The sequence below is a fragment of the Hyla sarda genome, chromosome 8 (assembly GCF_029499605.1).
Source record: "Hyla sarda isolate aHylSar1 chromosome 8, aHylSar1.hap1, whole genome shotgun sequence".
Lineage (NCBI taxonomy): Eukaryota > Metazoa > Chordata > Amphibia > Anura > Hylidae > Hyla > Hyla sarda.
The window spans coordinates 130,873,763-130,888,181 of record NC_079196.1 but is presented as its reverse complement, the minus strand read 5'-3'; the positions used below and the strand labels follow the sequence as shown (position 1 = coordinate 130,888,181).

Sequence of the window (14,419 nt, the reverse complement as noted above, 5' to 3'; positions counted from 1 at the left end):
TTTATTACATAAAAAAAACCCGGGATTTCAACTCACCCAAGTAGACAAAGAGTGACCAAGGTACATAAGAAATTTTGCAGAGGTAAAATAGCTGACAAATGATCCTACAAGAGAAGAATATGCCATTAAGTATCAGTAGGTCACTAACAGCAATTCATAAATATCTGACAAAGCTGAAACCAGGAATGAACCTAAAGTTAAATGCACTCACCGCAACATCCTTCAGACTTTGTAGCCCTTGACCTTGCCATGATGATTTCTAATAACAATGTCAATCGAATCTGACGTTACTAAGCGTTAAACAAAATGAATGCAAGAATCGAACTCCCTTTTTCTTTCTTTCCAAACTTAGCTATCACTGTAGCTGAAGTTGGAAAGCAATGGCCTTATAGAAGGTTGAGAAGCAGGGAATCCGGCGAACTGGAAGCCCTGTTTCCCCTTTCCAGCTCCCCTTTACAGAGCCTTAGTGGCCAATCTCAGTTGTTATGTTTACAGCTTTCCTTGTCCTGTCTTTTATAGGATTTGCCACCCTTACAAAAGAAGTGCTTGCACACGGCCAAAGTCGCAGCCAATGGGCTCGAACAGATCTGCATAGGACCACCCACTTCAGACTGCCCCGCATTGCAGAGTGCGATCTGTATTGTGTGCAAAGCATGTAACTAGTCATGTGACTACAGTAAAGCTAGTGGCCTTTCCAGCTGTAGCTATGTACCATGGTCGGGTTACAGGTAACTTCTGGTTTCTTATTCGGCCAGCTTCTTATTCACTGAAGTTGGTTTCTTCTTCAAGCATTTTCTTCTAGATGTCTATGACAAATTAACCTTTTCTCATAGTCCATAACATAGTAACATAATTCATAAGGTTGAAAAAAGACCAGAGTCCATCAAGTTCAACCTATAACCCTAATGAGTCCCTACTGAGTTGATCCAGAGGGAAAAAAAAAACCCTCATACCCTCATTCTCTTCTTATCCCTCTGCAGTAAACCTGTGTTTTTAAACATAATTGCTGAATATTATTTGGGAACCTTAACCTCTTAAGGACCCAGGACATACGGGGACGTCCCCGCACCCTGGGCTTTAAGGACCCAGGACGTCCCCGTACGTCCTGGCGTTTTCCGGTCTCTGCCGCTCGCCGGGCAGAGATCGGAACCGGATGCCTGCTGAAATGCTTCAGCAGGCATCCAGGGCAAACGCCGAGGGGGGCCATGTAGGCGGCGGTGGCGGCGACAGGTGAGTAGATCTTCAGCCGCGGTCGGGCCCTTTACAGCAATGCACGTCGCCGTAAAGCGACATGCATTGCTGTATTGGGACCCTGTAAACTACAACTCCCAGCATGCCCAGACAGCCCTTGGCGTCTGGGCATGCTGGGAGTTGCAGTTTTGCAACTTCTGGAGGTCCACAGTTTTTGGACCACTGTGCCCTTCCAGATGTTGCAAAACTACACATCCTCATCCTTACTGTACAGGCATGCTGGGAGTTGTAGTTCTGTAACATCTGGCCCTTCAGATGTTGCAGAACTACAACTCCCAGCATGCCTGCACAGTTTTGGCATACTGGGAGTTGTAGTTTTGCAACATCTGGAAGGGCACAGATTGGGAACCACTGTATTAGTGGTCTGCAAACTGTAGTCCTCCAGATGTTGCAAAACTACAACTCCAAGCATGCTGGGAGTTGTAGTTCGGCAACATCTGGCTCTAAAGATGTTGCCGAACTACTACTCCCAGCATGCCTGAGAATGTTTGGGAGTTGTGGTTTTGCAACAGCTGGAGGCACACTGGTTGGGAAACATTGTTTCCTAACTCAGTGTTTCCCAACCCGTGTACCTCCAGCTGTTGCAAAACCACAACTCCCAAACATTCTCAGGCATGCTGGGAGTAGTAGTTTTGCAACAGCTGGAGGCCCCCCCCCCCCCCCCCCCTGTGAATGTACAGGGTACGTTCACATGGGCAGGGGCTTACAGTGAGTATCGGGCTGCAAGTTTGCGATGCAGCAAATTTTGCGCGGCAGCTCAAACTTGCTGTAATCCCCCACCCATGTGACTGTACCCTAAAAACACTACACTACACTAACACAAAATAAAATAAAAAACACTGCATATACACATACCCCTACACAGCCCCCCTCCCCTCCCCAATAAAAATTAAAGCGTCTGGTACGCCACTCTTTCCAAAATGGAGCCTCCAGCTGTTGCAAACAACAACTCCCAGTATTGCCGGACAGCCGTTGACTGTGCAGGCATGCTGGGAGTTTTGCAACAGCTGGAGGCACCCTGTTTGGGAATCACTGGCGTAGAATACCCCTATGTCCACACCTATGCAAATCCCTAATTCAGGCCTCAAATGCACATGGCGCTCTCACTTTGGAGCCCTGTCGTATTTCAAGGCAACAGTTTAGGGCCACATATGGGGTATCGCCGTACTCGGGAGAAATTGCTTAACAAATCTTGGGGGTCTTTTTCTCCTTTCACCCCTTATGAAAAGGTGAAGTTGGGGTCTACACCAGCATGTTAGTGTAAAAAAATAAACTTTTTACACTAACATGCTGGTGTTGCCCTATACTTTTCATTTTGACAAGAGGTAAAGGGGGAAAAAAGCCCCCCAAAATTTGTAACGCAATTTCTCCCGAGTACGGAGATACCCCATATGTGGGCGCAAAGTGCTCTGGGGGCGCACAACAAGGCCCAGAAGGGAGAGTGCGCCATGTACATTTGAGGTGATTTGCACAGGGGAGGCTGATTGTTACAGCGATTTTGACAAACGCAAAAAAAAAAACCCACATGTGACCCCATTTCGGAATCTACACCCCTCACGGAATGTAATGAGGGGTGCAGTGAGAATTTACACCCCACAGGTGTCTGACAGATCTTTGGAACAGTGGGCTGTGCAAATTAAAAATGTTGTACAGCCCACTGTTCCAAAGATATGACAGACACCAGTGGGGGGTAAATGCTCACTTTACGCCTTGTTACATTCCGCAAGGGGTCTAGTTTCCAAAATAGTATGCCATGTGGGGGTTATTTTGCTGTCCTGGCACCATAGGGGCTTCCTAAATGCGACATGCCCCCCGAGCAAAATTTGCTCTCAAAAAGGAAATAGGACTCCTTCTCTTCTGAGCATTGTAGTTCACCCGTAGTGCACTTCAGGTCAACTTATGGGGTACCTCCATACTCAGAAGAGATTGGGTTACAAATTTTGGGGGGTATTTTCTGCTATTAACCCTTGCAAAAATGTGAAATTTGGGGGGGAAACACACCTTTTAGTGATTTTTTTTATTTTATTTTTACGTATGCAAAAGTCGTGAAACCCCTGTGGGGTATTAAGGCTCACTTTATTTCTTGTTACGTTCCATAAGGGGTCTAGTTTCCAAAATGGTATGCGATGTGGTTTTTTTTTGCTGTCCATGCACCATAGGGGCTTCCTAAATGCGACATGCCCCCCCCGAGCAAAATTTGCTCTCAAAAAGCCAAATATGACTCCTTCTCTTATGAGCATTGTAGTTCACCCATAGTACACCTCAGGTCAACTCATGGGGTACCTTCATACTCAGAAGAGATGGGTGTCACGATGCCGGCTGGCAGGTAGCGGATCCTCTGTGCCAGAGAGGGATTGGCGTGGACCGTGCTAGTGGACCGGTTCTAAGCCACTACTGGTTTTCACCAGAGCCCGCCGCAAAGCGGGATGGTCTTGCTGCGGCGGTAGTGACCAGGTCGTATCCACTAGCAACGGCTCACCTCTCTGGCTGCTGAAGATGGGCGCGGTACAAGGGAGTAGGCAGAAGCAAGGTCGGACGTAGCAGAAGGTCGGGGCAGGCAGCAAGGATCGTAGTCAGGGGCAACGGCAGAAGGTCTGGAACACAGGCTAGGAACACACAAGGAACGCTTTCACTGGCACAATGGCAACAAGATCCGGCAAGGGAGTGAAGGGGAAGTGAGGTGATATAGGGAAGTGCACAGGTGATAACACTAATTGGAACCACTGCGCCAATCAGCGGCGCAGTGGCCCTTTAAATCGCAAAGACCCGGCGCGCGCGCGCCCTAGGGAGCGGGGCCGCGCGCGCCGGGACAGGACCGAGGGAGAGCGAGTCAGGTACGGGAGCCGGGGTGCGCATCGCGAGCGGGCGCTACCCGCATCGCGAATCGCACCCCGGCTGGCAGCGGAATCGCAGCGCCCCGGGTCAGAGGATCTGACCGGAGCGCTGCAGCGGGGAGAATGAAGCGAGCGCTCCGGGGAGGAGCGGGGACCCGGAGCGCTCGGCGTAACAGTACCCCCCCCCCCTTGGGTCTCCCCCTCTTCTTAGAGCCTGAGAACCTGAGAAGCAGACTTTTGTCTAGGATGTTGTCCTCAGGTTCCCAGGATCTCTCTTCAGGACCACAACCCTCCCAGTCCACTAAAAAAAAAGTTTTCCCTCTGACCTTTTTGGAAGCCAAGATCTCCTTGACAGAGAAGATGTCCGAGGAGCCGGAAACAGGAGTGGGAGGAACAGATTTGGGAGAAAAACGGTTGAGGATGAGTGGTTTGAGAAGAGAGACGTGAAAGGCATTAGGGATACGAAGAGAAGGAGGAAGAAGAAGTTTATAAGAGACAGGATTAATTTGACACAAAATTTTGAAAGGACCAAGATAGCGTGGTCCCAACTTGTAGCTAGGGACACGGAAGCGGACATATTTAGCGGAGAGCCATACCTTGTCTCCAGGGGAAAAAACGGGAGGAGCTCTTCTTTTCTTATCCGCGAACCTCTTCATGCGTGATGAAGCCTGTAAGAGAGAATTTTGGGTCTCTCTCCATATGATGGAAAGGTCACGAGAAATTTCATCCACAGCGGGCAGACCAGAGGGCAAGGGAGTAGGGAGGGGGGGAAGAGGGTGACGGCCGTACACCACGAAAAATGGGGATTTGGAGGAAGATTCAGAGACCCTGAAGTTATACGAGAATTCGGCCCATGGAAGGAGATCTGCCCAGTCATCCTGGCGGGAGGAAACAAAATGTCGCAAATAATCACCCAAGATCTGGTTAATTCTTTCTACTTGTCCATTGGACTGGGGATGATATGCAGAAGAAAAATTTAATTTAATCTTGAGTTGTTTACAGAGAGCCCTCCAGAATTTAGACACGAATTGGACGCCTCTATCCGAGACAATTTGCGTAGGCAATCCGTGAAGACGAAAAATGTGTACAAAAAATTGTTTAGCCAACTGAGGCGCTGAAGGAAGACCAGGAAGAGGGATGAAATGTGCCATTTTGGAGAATCGATCAACGACCACCCAAATAACAGTGTTGCCACGGGAAGGGGGTAAATCAGTAATAAAATCCATACCAATCAGAGACCAAGGCTGTTCGGGGACAGGCAGAGGATGAAGAAAACCAGCGGGCTTCTGGCGAGGAGTCTTATCCCGGGCACAGATAGTGCAGGCTCGCACAAAGTCCACAACATCCGTCTCCAGAGTCGGCCACCAATAGAAGCGGGAGATGAGTTGCACAGATTTCTTGATGCCCGCATGACCTGCGAGATGAGAGGAGTGACCCCATTTGAGGATTCCGAGGCGTTGGCGTGGAGAAACAAAGGTCTTTCCTGGAGGAGTCTGCCTGATGGAGGCAGGAGAAGTGGAGATCAGGCAGTCAGGTGGAATGATGTGTTGCGGAGAGAGTTCAACTTCTGAGGCATCCGAGGAACGAGAGAGAGCATCGGCCCTAATGTTCTTATCGGCAGGACGAAAGTGAATCTCAAAATTAAATCGGGCAAAGAACAGAGACCACCGGGCCTGGCGAGGATTCAGCCGTTGGGCAGACTGGAGGTAGGAGAGGTTCTTGTGGTCGGTGTAGATAATAACAGGAAAACTTGATCCCTCCAGCAGATGTCTCCATTCCTCAAGTGCTAATTTAATGGCTAGAAGCTCTCGATCCCCGATGGAGTAGTTCCTCTCCGCTGGGGAGAAGGTCCTAGAGAAAAAACCACAAGTGACAGCATGCCCGGAAGAATTTTTTTGTAGAAGAACAGCTCCAGCTCCCACTGAGGAGGCATCAACCTCCAATAGGAAGGGTTTGGAAGGGTCAGGTCTGGAGAGCACGGGAGCCGAAGAAAAGGCAGACTTGAGTTGTTTAAAGGCGTCTTCTGCTTGAGGAGGCCAGGACTTGGGATCAGCATTTTTTTTGGTTAAAGCCACGATAGGAGCCACAACGGTAGAAAAATGTGGAATAAATTGCCTGTAATAATTGGCGAACCCCAAAAAGCGTTGGATAGCACGGAGTCCGGAGGGGCGTGGCCAATCTAAGACGGCAGAGAGTTTGTCTGGATCCATCTGTAGTCCCTGGCCAGAGACCAAATATCCTAGAAAAGGAAGAGATTGGCATTCAAACAAACATTTCTCAATTTTGGCATAGAGTTGATTGTCACGAAGTCTCTGAAGAACCATACGGACATGCTGGCGGTGTTCTTCTAGATTGGCAGAAAAAATTAGGATATCGTCCAGATATACAACAACACAGGAGTATAACAGATCACGAAAAATTTCATTAACAAAGTCTTGGAAGACGGCAGGGGCGTTGCACAGGCCAAAGGGCATGACCAGATACTCAAAGTGTCCATCTCTGGTGTTAAATGCCGTTTTCCACTCATCCCCCTCTCTGATGCGGATGAGGTTATAGGCGCCTCTTAAGTCCAATTTAGTAAAGATGTGGGCACCTTGGAGGCGATCAAAGAGTTCAGAGATGAGGGGTAAGGGGTAGCGGTTCTTAACCGTGATTTTATTAAGACCGCGGTAGTCAATGCAAGGACGTAGGGAGCCATCTTTTTTGGACACAAAGAAAAATCCGGCTCCGGCAGGAGAGGAGGATTTACGGATAAAGCCCTTTTTTAGATTCTCCTGGACGTATTCAGACATGGCAAGAGTCTCTGGGGCAGAGAGAGGATAAATTCTGCCCCGGGGTGGAGTAGTGCCCGGGAGGAGGTCGATAGGACAATCATAAGGCCTGTGAGGAGGTAGAGTCTCAGCTTGTTTTTTGCAGAAAACATCCGCGAAGTCCATATAGGCCTTAGGGAGACCGGTTACTGGAGGAACCACAGAGTTACGGCAAGGGTTACTGGGAACCGGTTTTAGACAGTTCTTGGAACAAGAGGACCCCCAACTCTTGATCTCCCCAGTGGACCAATCCAGGGTTGGGGAATGAAGTTGAAGCCAGGGAAGTCCAAGGAGAATTTCCGAGGTGCAATTGGGGAGGACCAAAAGTTCAATCCTCTCGTGATGAGATCCGATGCTCATAAGAAGGGGCTCCGTGCGGAAACGTATGGTACAGTCCAATCTTTCATTATTTACACAATTGATGTAGAGGGGTCTGGCGAGACTGGTCACCGGGATGTTGAACCTGTTGACGAGAGAGGCCAAGATAAAATTTCCTGCAGATCCAGAGTCCAAGAAGGCCACAGTAGAGAAGGAGAAGGCAGAGGCAGACATCCGCACAGGCACAGTAAGACGTGGAGAAGCAGAGTAGACATCAAGGACTGTCTCACCTTTGTGCGGAGTCAGCGTACGTCTTTCCAGGCGGGGAGGACGGATAGGACAATCCCTCAGGAAGTGTTCGGTACTAGCACAGTACAGGCAGAGGTTCTCCATACGGCGTCGTGTCCTCTCTTGAGGTGTCAGGCGAGACCGGTCGACCTGCATAGCCTCCACGGCGGGAGGCACAGGAACAGATTGCAGGGGACCAGAGGAGAGAGGAGCCGAGGAGAAGAAACGCCTCGTGCGAACAGAGTCCATATCTTGGCGGAGTTCCTGACGCCTTTCGGAAAAACGCATGTCAATGCGAGTGGCTAGGTGAATAAGTTCATGTAGATTAGCAGGAATTTCTCGTGCGGCCAGAACATCTTTAATGTTGCTTTATAGGCCTTTTTTGAAGGTCGCGCAGAGGGCCTCATTATTCCAGGATAATTCTGAAGCAAGAGTACGGAATTGTACGGCATACTCGCCAACGGAAGAATTACCCTGGACCAGGTTCAACAGGGCAGTCTCAGCAGAAGAGGCTCGGGCAGGTTCCTCAAAGACACTTCGGATTTCCGAGAAGAAGGAGTGTACAGAGGCAGTGACGGGGTCATTGCGGTCCCAGAGCGGTGTGGCCCAAGACAGGGCTTTTCCAGACAGAAGGCTGACTACGAAAGCCACCTTAGACCTTTCAGTGGGAAACAGGTCCGACATCATCTCCAGATGCAGGGAACATTGGGAAAGAAAGCCACGGCAAAACTTAGAGTCCCCATCAAATTTATCCGGCAGGGAAAGGCGTAGACCAGGAGCGGCCACTCGCTGGGGAGGAGGTGCAGGAGCTGGCGGAGGAGATGATTGCTGAAGCTGTGGTAGTAGCTGCTGTAGCATCACGGTCAGTTGAGACAGCTGTTGACCTTGTTGCGCTATCTGTTGTGACTGCTGGGCGACCACCGTGGTGAGGTCAGCGACAACTGGCAGAGGAACTTCAGCGGGATCCATGGCCGGATCTACTGTCACGATGCCGGCTGGCAGGTAGCGGATCCTCTGTGCCAGAGAGGGATTGGCGTGGACCGTGCTAGTGGACCGGTTCTAAGCCACTACTGGTTTTCACCAGAGCCCGCCGCAAAGCGGGATGGTCTTGCTGCGGCGGTAGTGACCAGGTCGTATCCACTAGCAACGGCTCACCTCTCTGGCTGCTGAAGATGGGCGCGGTACAAGGGAGTAGGCAGAAGCAAGGTCGGACGTAGCAGAAGGTCGGGGCAGGCAGCAAGGATCGTAGTCAGGGGCAACGGCAGAAGGTCTGGAACACAGGCTAGGAACACACAAGGAACGCTTTCACTGGCACAATGGCAACAAGATCCGGCAAGGGAGTGAAGGGGAAGTGAGGTGATATAGGGAAGTGCACAGGTGATAACACTAATTGGAACCACTGCGCCAATCAGCGGCGCAGTGGCCCTTTAAATCGCAAAGACCCGGCGCGCGCGCGCCCTAGGGAGCGGGGCCGCGCGCGCCGGGACAGGACCGAGGGAGAGCGAGTCAGGTACGGGAGCCGGGGTGCGCATCGCGAGCGGGCGCTACCCGCATCGCGAATCGCACCCCGGCTGGCAGCGGAATCGCAGCGCCCCGGGTCAGAGGATCTGACCGGAGCGCTGCAGCGGGGAGAATGAAGCGAGCGCTCCGGGGAGGAGCGGGGACCCGGAGCGCTCGGCGTAACAATGGGGTTACAATGTTTGGGGGGTATTTTCTGCTATTAACCCTTGCAAAAATGTGAAATTTGGGAGGAAACACACATTTTAGTGAAATTTAATTTTTCTTTTTTTACATATGCAAAAGTCGTGAAACCCCTGTGGGGTATTAAGGCTCACTTTATTCCTTGTTACGTACCTCAAGGGGTCTAGTTTCCAAAATGGTATGCCATGTGGGGGATTTTTGCTGTTCTGGCACCATAGGGGCTTCCTAAATGCAACATGCCCCCCAAAAACCATTTCAAAAAAACGTACTCTCCAAAATCCCCTTGTCGCTCCTTCGCTTCTGAGCCCTCTACTGCGCCCGCCGAACACTTTACATAGACAAATGAGGTATGTGCTTACTTTAGAGAAATTGGGCTACAAATTGAAGTATACATTTTCTCCTTTTACCCCTTGTAAGAATTCAAAAATTGGGTCTACAAGAACATGCGAGTGTAAAAAATGGAGATTGTGAATTTTCTCCTTCACTTTGCTGTTATTCCTGTGAAACACCTAAAGGGTTAAAACGCTGACTGAATGTCATTTTGAATACTTTGGGGGGTGCAGTTTTTATAATGGGGTCATTTGTGGGGTATTTCTAATATGAAGACCCTTCAAATCCACTTCAAACCTGAACTGGTCCCTGAAAAATTGTGAGTTTGGAAATTTTGTGAAAAATATGAAAATTGCTGCTGAACTTCGAAGCCCTCTGGTGTCTTCCAAAAATAAAAACTCATCAATTTTATGATGCAAACATAAAGTAGACATATTGTATATGTGAATAAAAAAAAATTATTTGGAATATCCATTTTCCTTACAAGCAGAGAGCTTCAAAGTTAGAAAAATGCTAAATTTTCAAATTTTTCATCAAATTTTGGGATTTTTCACCAAGAAAGGATGAAAGATACCACAAAATTTTACCACTATGTTAAAGTAGAATATGTCACGAAAAAACAATCTCGGAATCAGAATGATAACTAAAAGCATTCGAGAGTTATTAATGTTTAAAGTGACAGTGGTCAGATGTGCAAAAAATGGCCGGGTCCTGAGGTGTAAAATGGCTGGGTCCTTAAGGGGTTAAAATCAGAAAAAAATATCTAGATTGTGTTTTTACTGAAAAAAACAATGGATGAAAAAATATGAATGTGAATAAGTATCTTAAGCAATTTAAGGGGATAAACGCCATTGGGCCACTGACTTAAGAGTGGAAATATGAAGAGTAAGGGCCTCTCCATAATACCCAACTGTATCCAGCCTGGCCCAAACTGTGAATTGGCAATAAAACAGGTGCCAACCTTGCCAACTATATACATTTTCTGCATTTTGTATAAGTAACTGATGATTTCAAGGGGTTAAACGCCATTGGGCCACTGACCTAAGGGGAGAAATATAAAGAGAAAGGGCCTCTACATAATACCCAACTATATCCATCATTTTCCAAACTGTGGATTGGCAATAAAACAGGTGCCAACATTATGGAGGGGTCCGTACTCTTTATATTTACCACCTAAGGTTACATAGTTACTATGTAACTATGTAACCTTAGGGGGTAAATATAAAGAGTAAGGACACCTCCATAATATACAACTGTATCCAGCCTGGCCCAAACAGTGTATTGGCAAAAAAAACTGGTGCCAACCTTGCCATTTGCTTAAGTGTATTATGAATAAGTAACTGATGATTTTGAGGGGTTAAACACCATTGGGCCTCTAGTATATATACAGAAAAAAACTGAGTTCACTGAAACCACTTCCTGTAATAATAAATAATTAACTTTATTGAATCAATTCTCATAAAAAAACATTCCTCAATATCTGGACAATTAAAACTTGCAGGTCTGAGCACAGCGGAGGAATCATACCGCCATATCCTTGCTGAGAGCACCATATACTGCATGCCCAGCCAGACCATATACAGTGGTCCCTCAACATACGATGGTAATTCTTTCCAAACGACCCATCGTTTGTCGAATCCATCGTATGTTGAGGGATCTGTGCAATGTAAAGTATAGGAAGCTGTACATACCTGTCCCCGCCGCTCCGGACCAGGTCATCACCGCTCCCACTGCTGTTCCAGGGGCTCCCGATGCTGTCCCGCTGCTCCGGTGTCTTCTTCGCGATCCTCCGGTGTCTTGCGCATCTTCTGCAGGGTCTGGGCCTCGCTTTCTGGTGACGCTATTACGCTGCTGCGCCGGCGCGGCGTGCGTTGTAACGTAATAACGACGCCGGAAAGCAAGGCCCGGACCCTGGAGAAGATGCGCAAGACACCGGAGGATCGCAAAGTGGACCCGGAGCAGCGGGAATAGGTAAGCGAACCTGCCAGGGATGCTTAAACTGCTATCCGACAGCAGCTTAAGCATTTTGCGCTGTCGGATAGCAGTTAATGCGATGGCCCCGACATATAAAAGCATCGTATGTCGATGCTGACATCGACATGCGATGGCCTCTGAGAGGCCATCGTATGTCGATTTTATCATATGTCTGGGCCATCGTAGGTCAGGGGGTTACTGTACTAGTAATCATACCGCCATATCCCTGCTGAGAGCGTCATGTACTGTATCCCCAGCCAGACCATATACTAGTAATCATACCGCCATATCCCTGCTGAGAGCGCCATATACTGTATGCCCAGCCAGACCATATACTAGCAATCATACCGCCATATCCCTGCTGAGGTAATCATACCGCCATATCCCTGCTGAGAGCGTCATATACTGCATGCCCAGCAAGACCATATACTAGGAATCATACCACCATATCCCTGCTGAGAGCGTCATATACTGCATGCCCAGCCAGACCATATACTAGGAATCCTACCGCCATATCCCTGCTGAGAGCACCATATGCTGTATGTCCAGCCAGACTATATACTAGTAATCATACCGCCATATCCCTGCTGAGAGCGCCATATACTGTATGCCCAGCCAGACCATGTACTAGTAATCATACCATCATATCCCTGCTGAGAACGTCATATACTGCATGCCCAGCCAGACCATATACTAGGAATCATACCATCATATCCCTGCTGAGAACGTCATATACTGTATGCCCAGCCAGACCATATACCAGTAGTCATACCGCTACATCCCAGCTGAGGTAATCATACCGCCATATCACTGCTGAGAGCGTCATATACTGCATGCCAAGCCAGACCATATACTAGGATACATACCGACATATCCCTGCTGAGAACGTCATATACTTTATGAACAGCCAGACCATATACTAGGATACATACCGCCATATCCCTGCTGAGAGCGTCATATGATCATCATCAGATGATGATTACTAGTATATGGTGTGGCTGGGCATACAGTATATGAAGCTCTCAGCAGGGATATGGCGGTATGATTCCTATTATATGGTCTGGCTGGGCATACAGTATATGAGGCTCTCAGCAGGGATATGGCGGTATAATTCCTAGTATATGGTCTGGCTGGGCATACAGTATATGAGGCTCTCAGCAGGGATATGGCGGTATGATTCCTAGAATATGGTCTGGCTGGGCATACAGTATATGACGCTCTCAGCAGGGATATGGCGGTGTGATTCCTAGTATATGGTCTGGCTAAGCATACAGTATATGAGGCACTCAGCAGAGATATGGCGGTATGATTCCTAGTATATGGTCTGGCTGGGCATACAGTATATGACGCTCTCAGCAGGGATATGGCTGTATGATTCCTATTATATGGTCTGGCTGGGCATACAGTATATGACGCTCTCAGCAGGGATATGGCAGTATGATTCCTAATATATGGTCTGGCTGCGCATACAGTATATGACGCTCTCAGCAGGGATATGGCGGTATCATTCCTAGTATATGGTCTGGCTGGGCATACAGTATATGAGGCACTCAGCATGAATATGGCGGTATGATTCCTAGTATATGGTATGGCTGGGCATACAGTATATGACGCTCTCAGCAGGGAGCAGGGATATGGCGGTATGATTACTAGTATATGGTCTGGCTGAGCATAAGGTATATGATGTTCTCAGCAGGGATATGGCGGTATAATTCCTAGTATATTGTCTGGCTGGGCATACAGTATATGAAGCACTCAGCAGGGATATGGCGGTATTCCTAGTATATGGTGTGGCTGGGCATACAGTATATGACGCTCTCAGCAGGGAAATGGCGGTATGATTCCTATTATATGGTTTGGCTGGGCATACAATATATGAGGCTCTCAGAAGGGATATGGCGGTAAGATTCCTAGTATATTGTCTGGCTGGGCATACAGTATATGAGGCACTCAGCAGGGATATGGCGGTATGATTCCTAGTATATGGTCTGGCTGGGCATACAGTATATGAGGCTCTCAGCAGGGATATGGTGGTATTATTCCTAGAATATGGTCTGGCTGGGCATACAGTATATGACGCTCTCAGCAGGGATATGGCGGTGTGATTCCTAGTATATGGTCTGGCTGGGCATACAGTACAGTGGTCCCTCGACATACGATGGTAATTCGTTCCAAACGACCCATCGTTTGTCGAATCCATCGTATGTTGAGGGATCCGTGCAATGTAAAGCATAGGAAGCTGTACTTACCTGTCCCCGCCACTCCGCACCAGGTCCTCACTGCTCCCGCTGCTGTTCCAGGGGCTCCCGATGCTGTCCCGCTGCTCCGGTGTCTTCTTCGCGATCCTCCGGTGTCTTGCGCATCTTCTTCAGGGTCCGGGCCTCGCTTTCAGGTGACGTTATTACGCTGCTGCGCCGGAAAGCAAGGCCCGGACCCTGGAGAAGATGCGCAAGACACCGGAGGATCGCGAAGTGGACCCGGAGCAGCGGGAATAGGTAAGTGAACCTGCCAGGGATGCTTAAACTGCTATCCGACAGAAGCTTAAGCATTTTGCGCTGTCGGATAGCAGTTAATGCGATGGCCCCGACATATAAAAGCATCGTATGTCGATGCTGACATCGACATGCGATGGCCTCTGAGAGGCCATCGTATGTCGATTTTATTATATGTCGGGGCCATCGTAGGTCGGGGGGTTACTGTATATGAGGCACTCAGCAGGGATATGGCGGTATGATTTCTAGTATATGGTCTGGCTGGGTATACAGTATATGAAGCTCTCAGCAGGGATATGGCGGTATGATTTCTATTATATGGTCTGGCTGGGCATACAGTATATGAGGCTCTCAGCAGGGATATGGTGGTATGATTCCTAGAATATGGCCTGGCTGGGCATGCAGTATATGACGCTCTCAG

At 48.7% G+C, this 14,419-nt stretch overlaps 1 protein-coding gene across 1 annotated transcript in view; it reads right to left on the bottom strand.

The window, feature by feature from the left end:
- Positions 1 to 503, bottom strand: part of SLC40A1 (solute carrier family 40 member 1) — a 141,078-nt gene extending 140,575 nt beyond the window's left edge. Inside the window, exons 1-2 of the mRNA XM_056534078.1 lie at positions 212 to 503; positions 37 to 104 (exon numbers count right to left, since the gene is read on the bottom strand). Of these exons, the coding sequence (XP_056390053.1) occupies positions 37 to 104; positions 212 to 251 (108 nt within the window). The 5' untranslated portion in view covers positions 252 to 503. The remainder of the gene's footprint in view (positions 1 to 36; positions 105 to 211) is intronic.
- Positions 504 to 14,419: the final 13,916 nt, after the last annotated feature.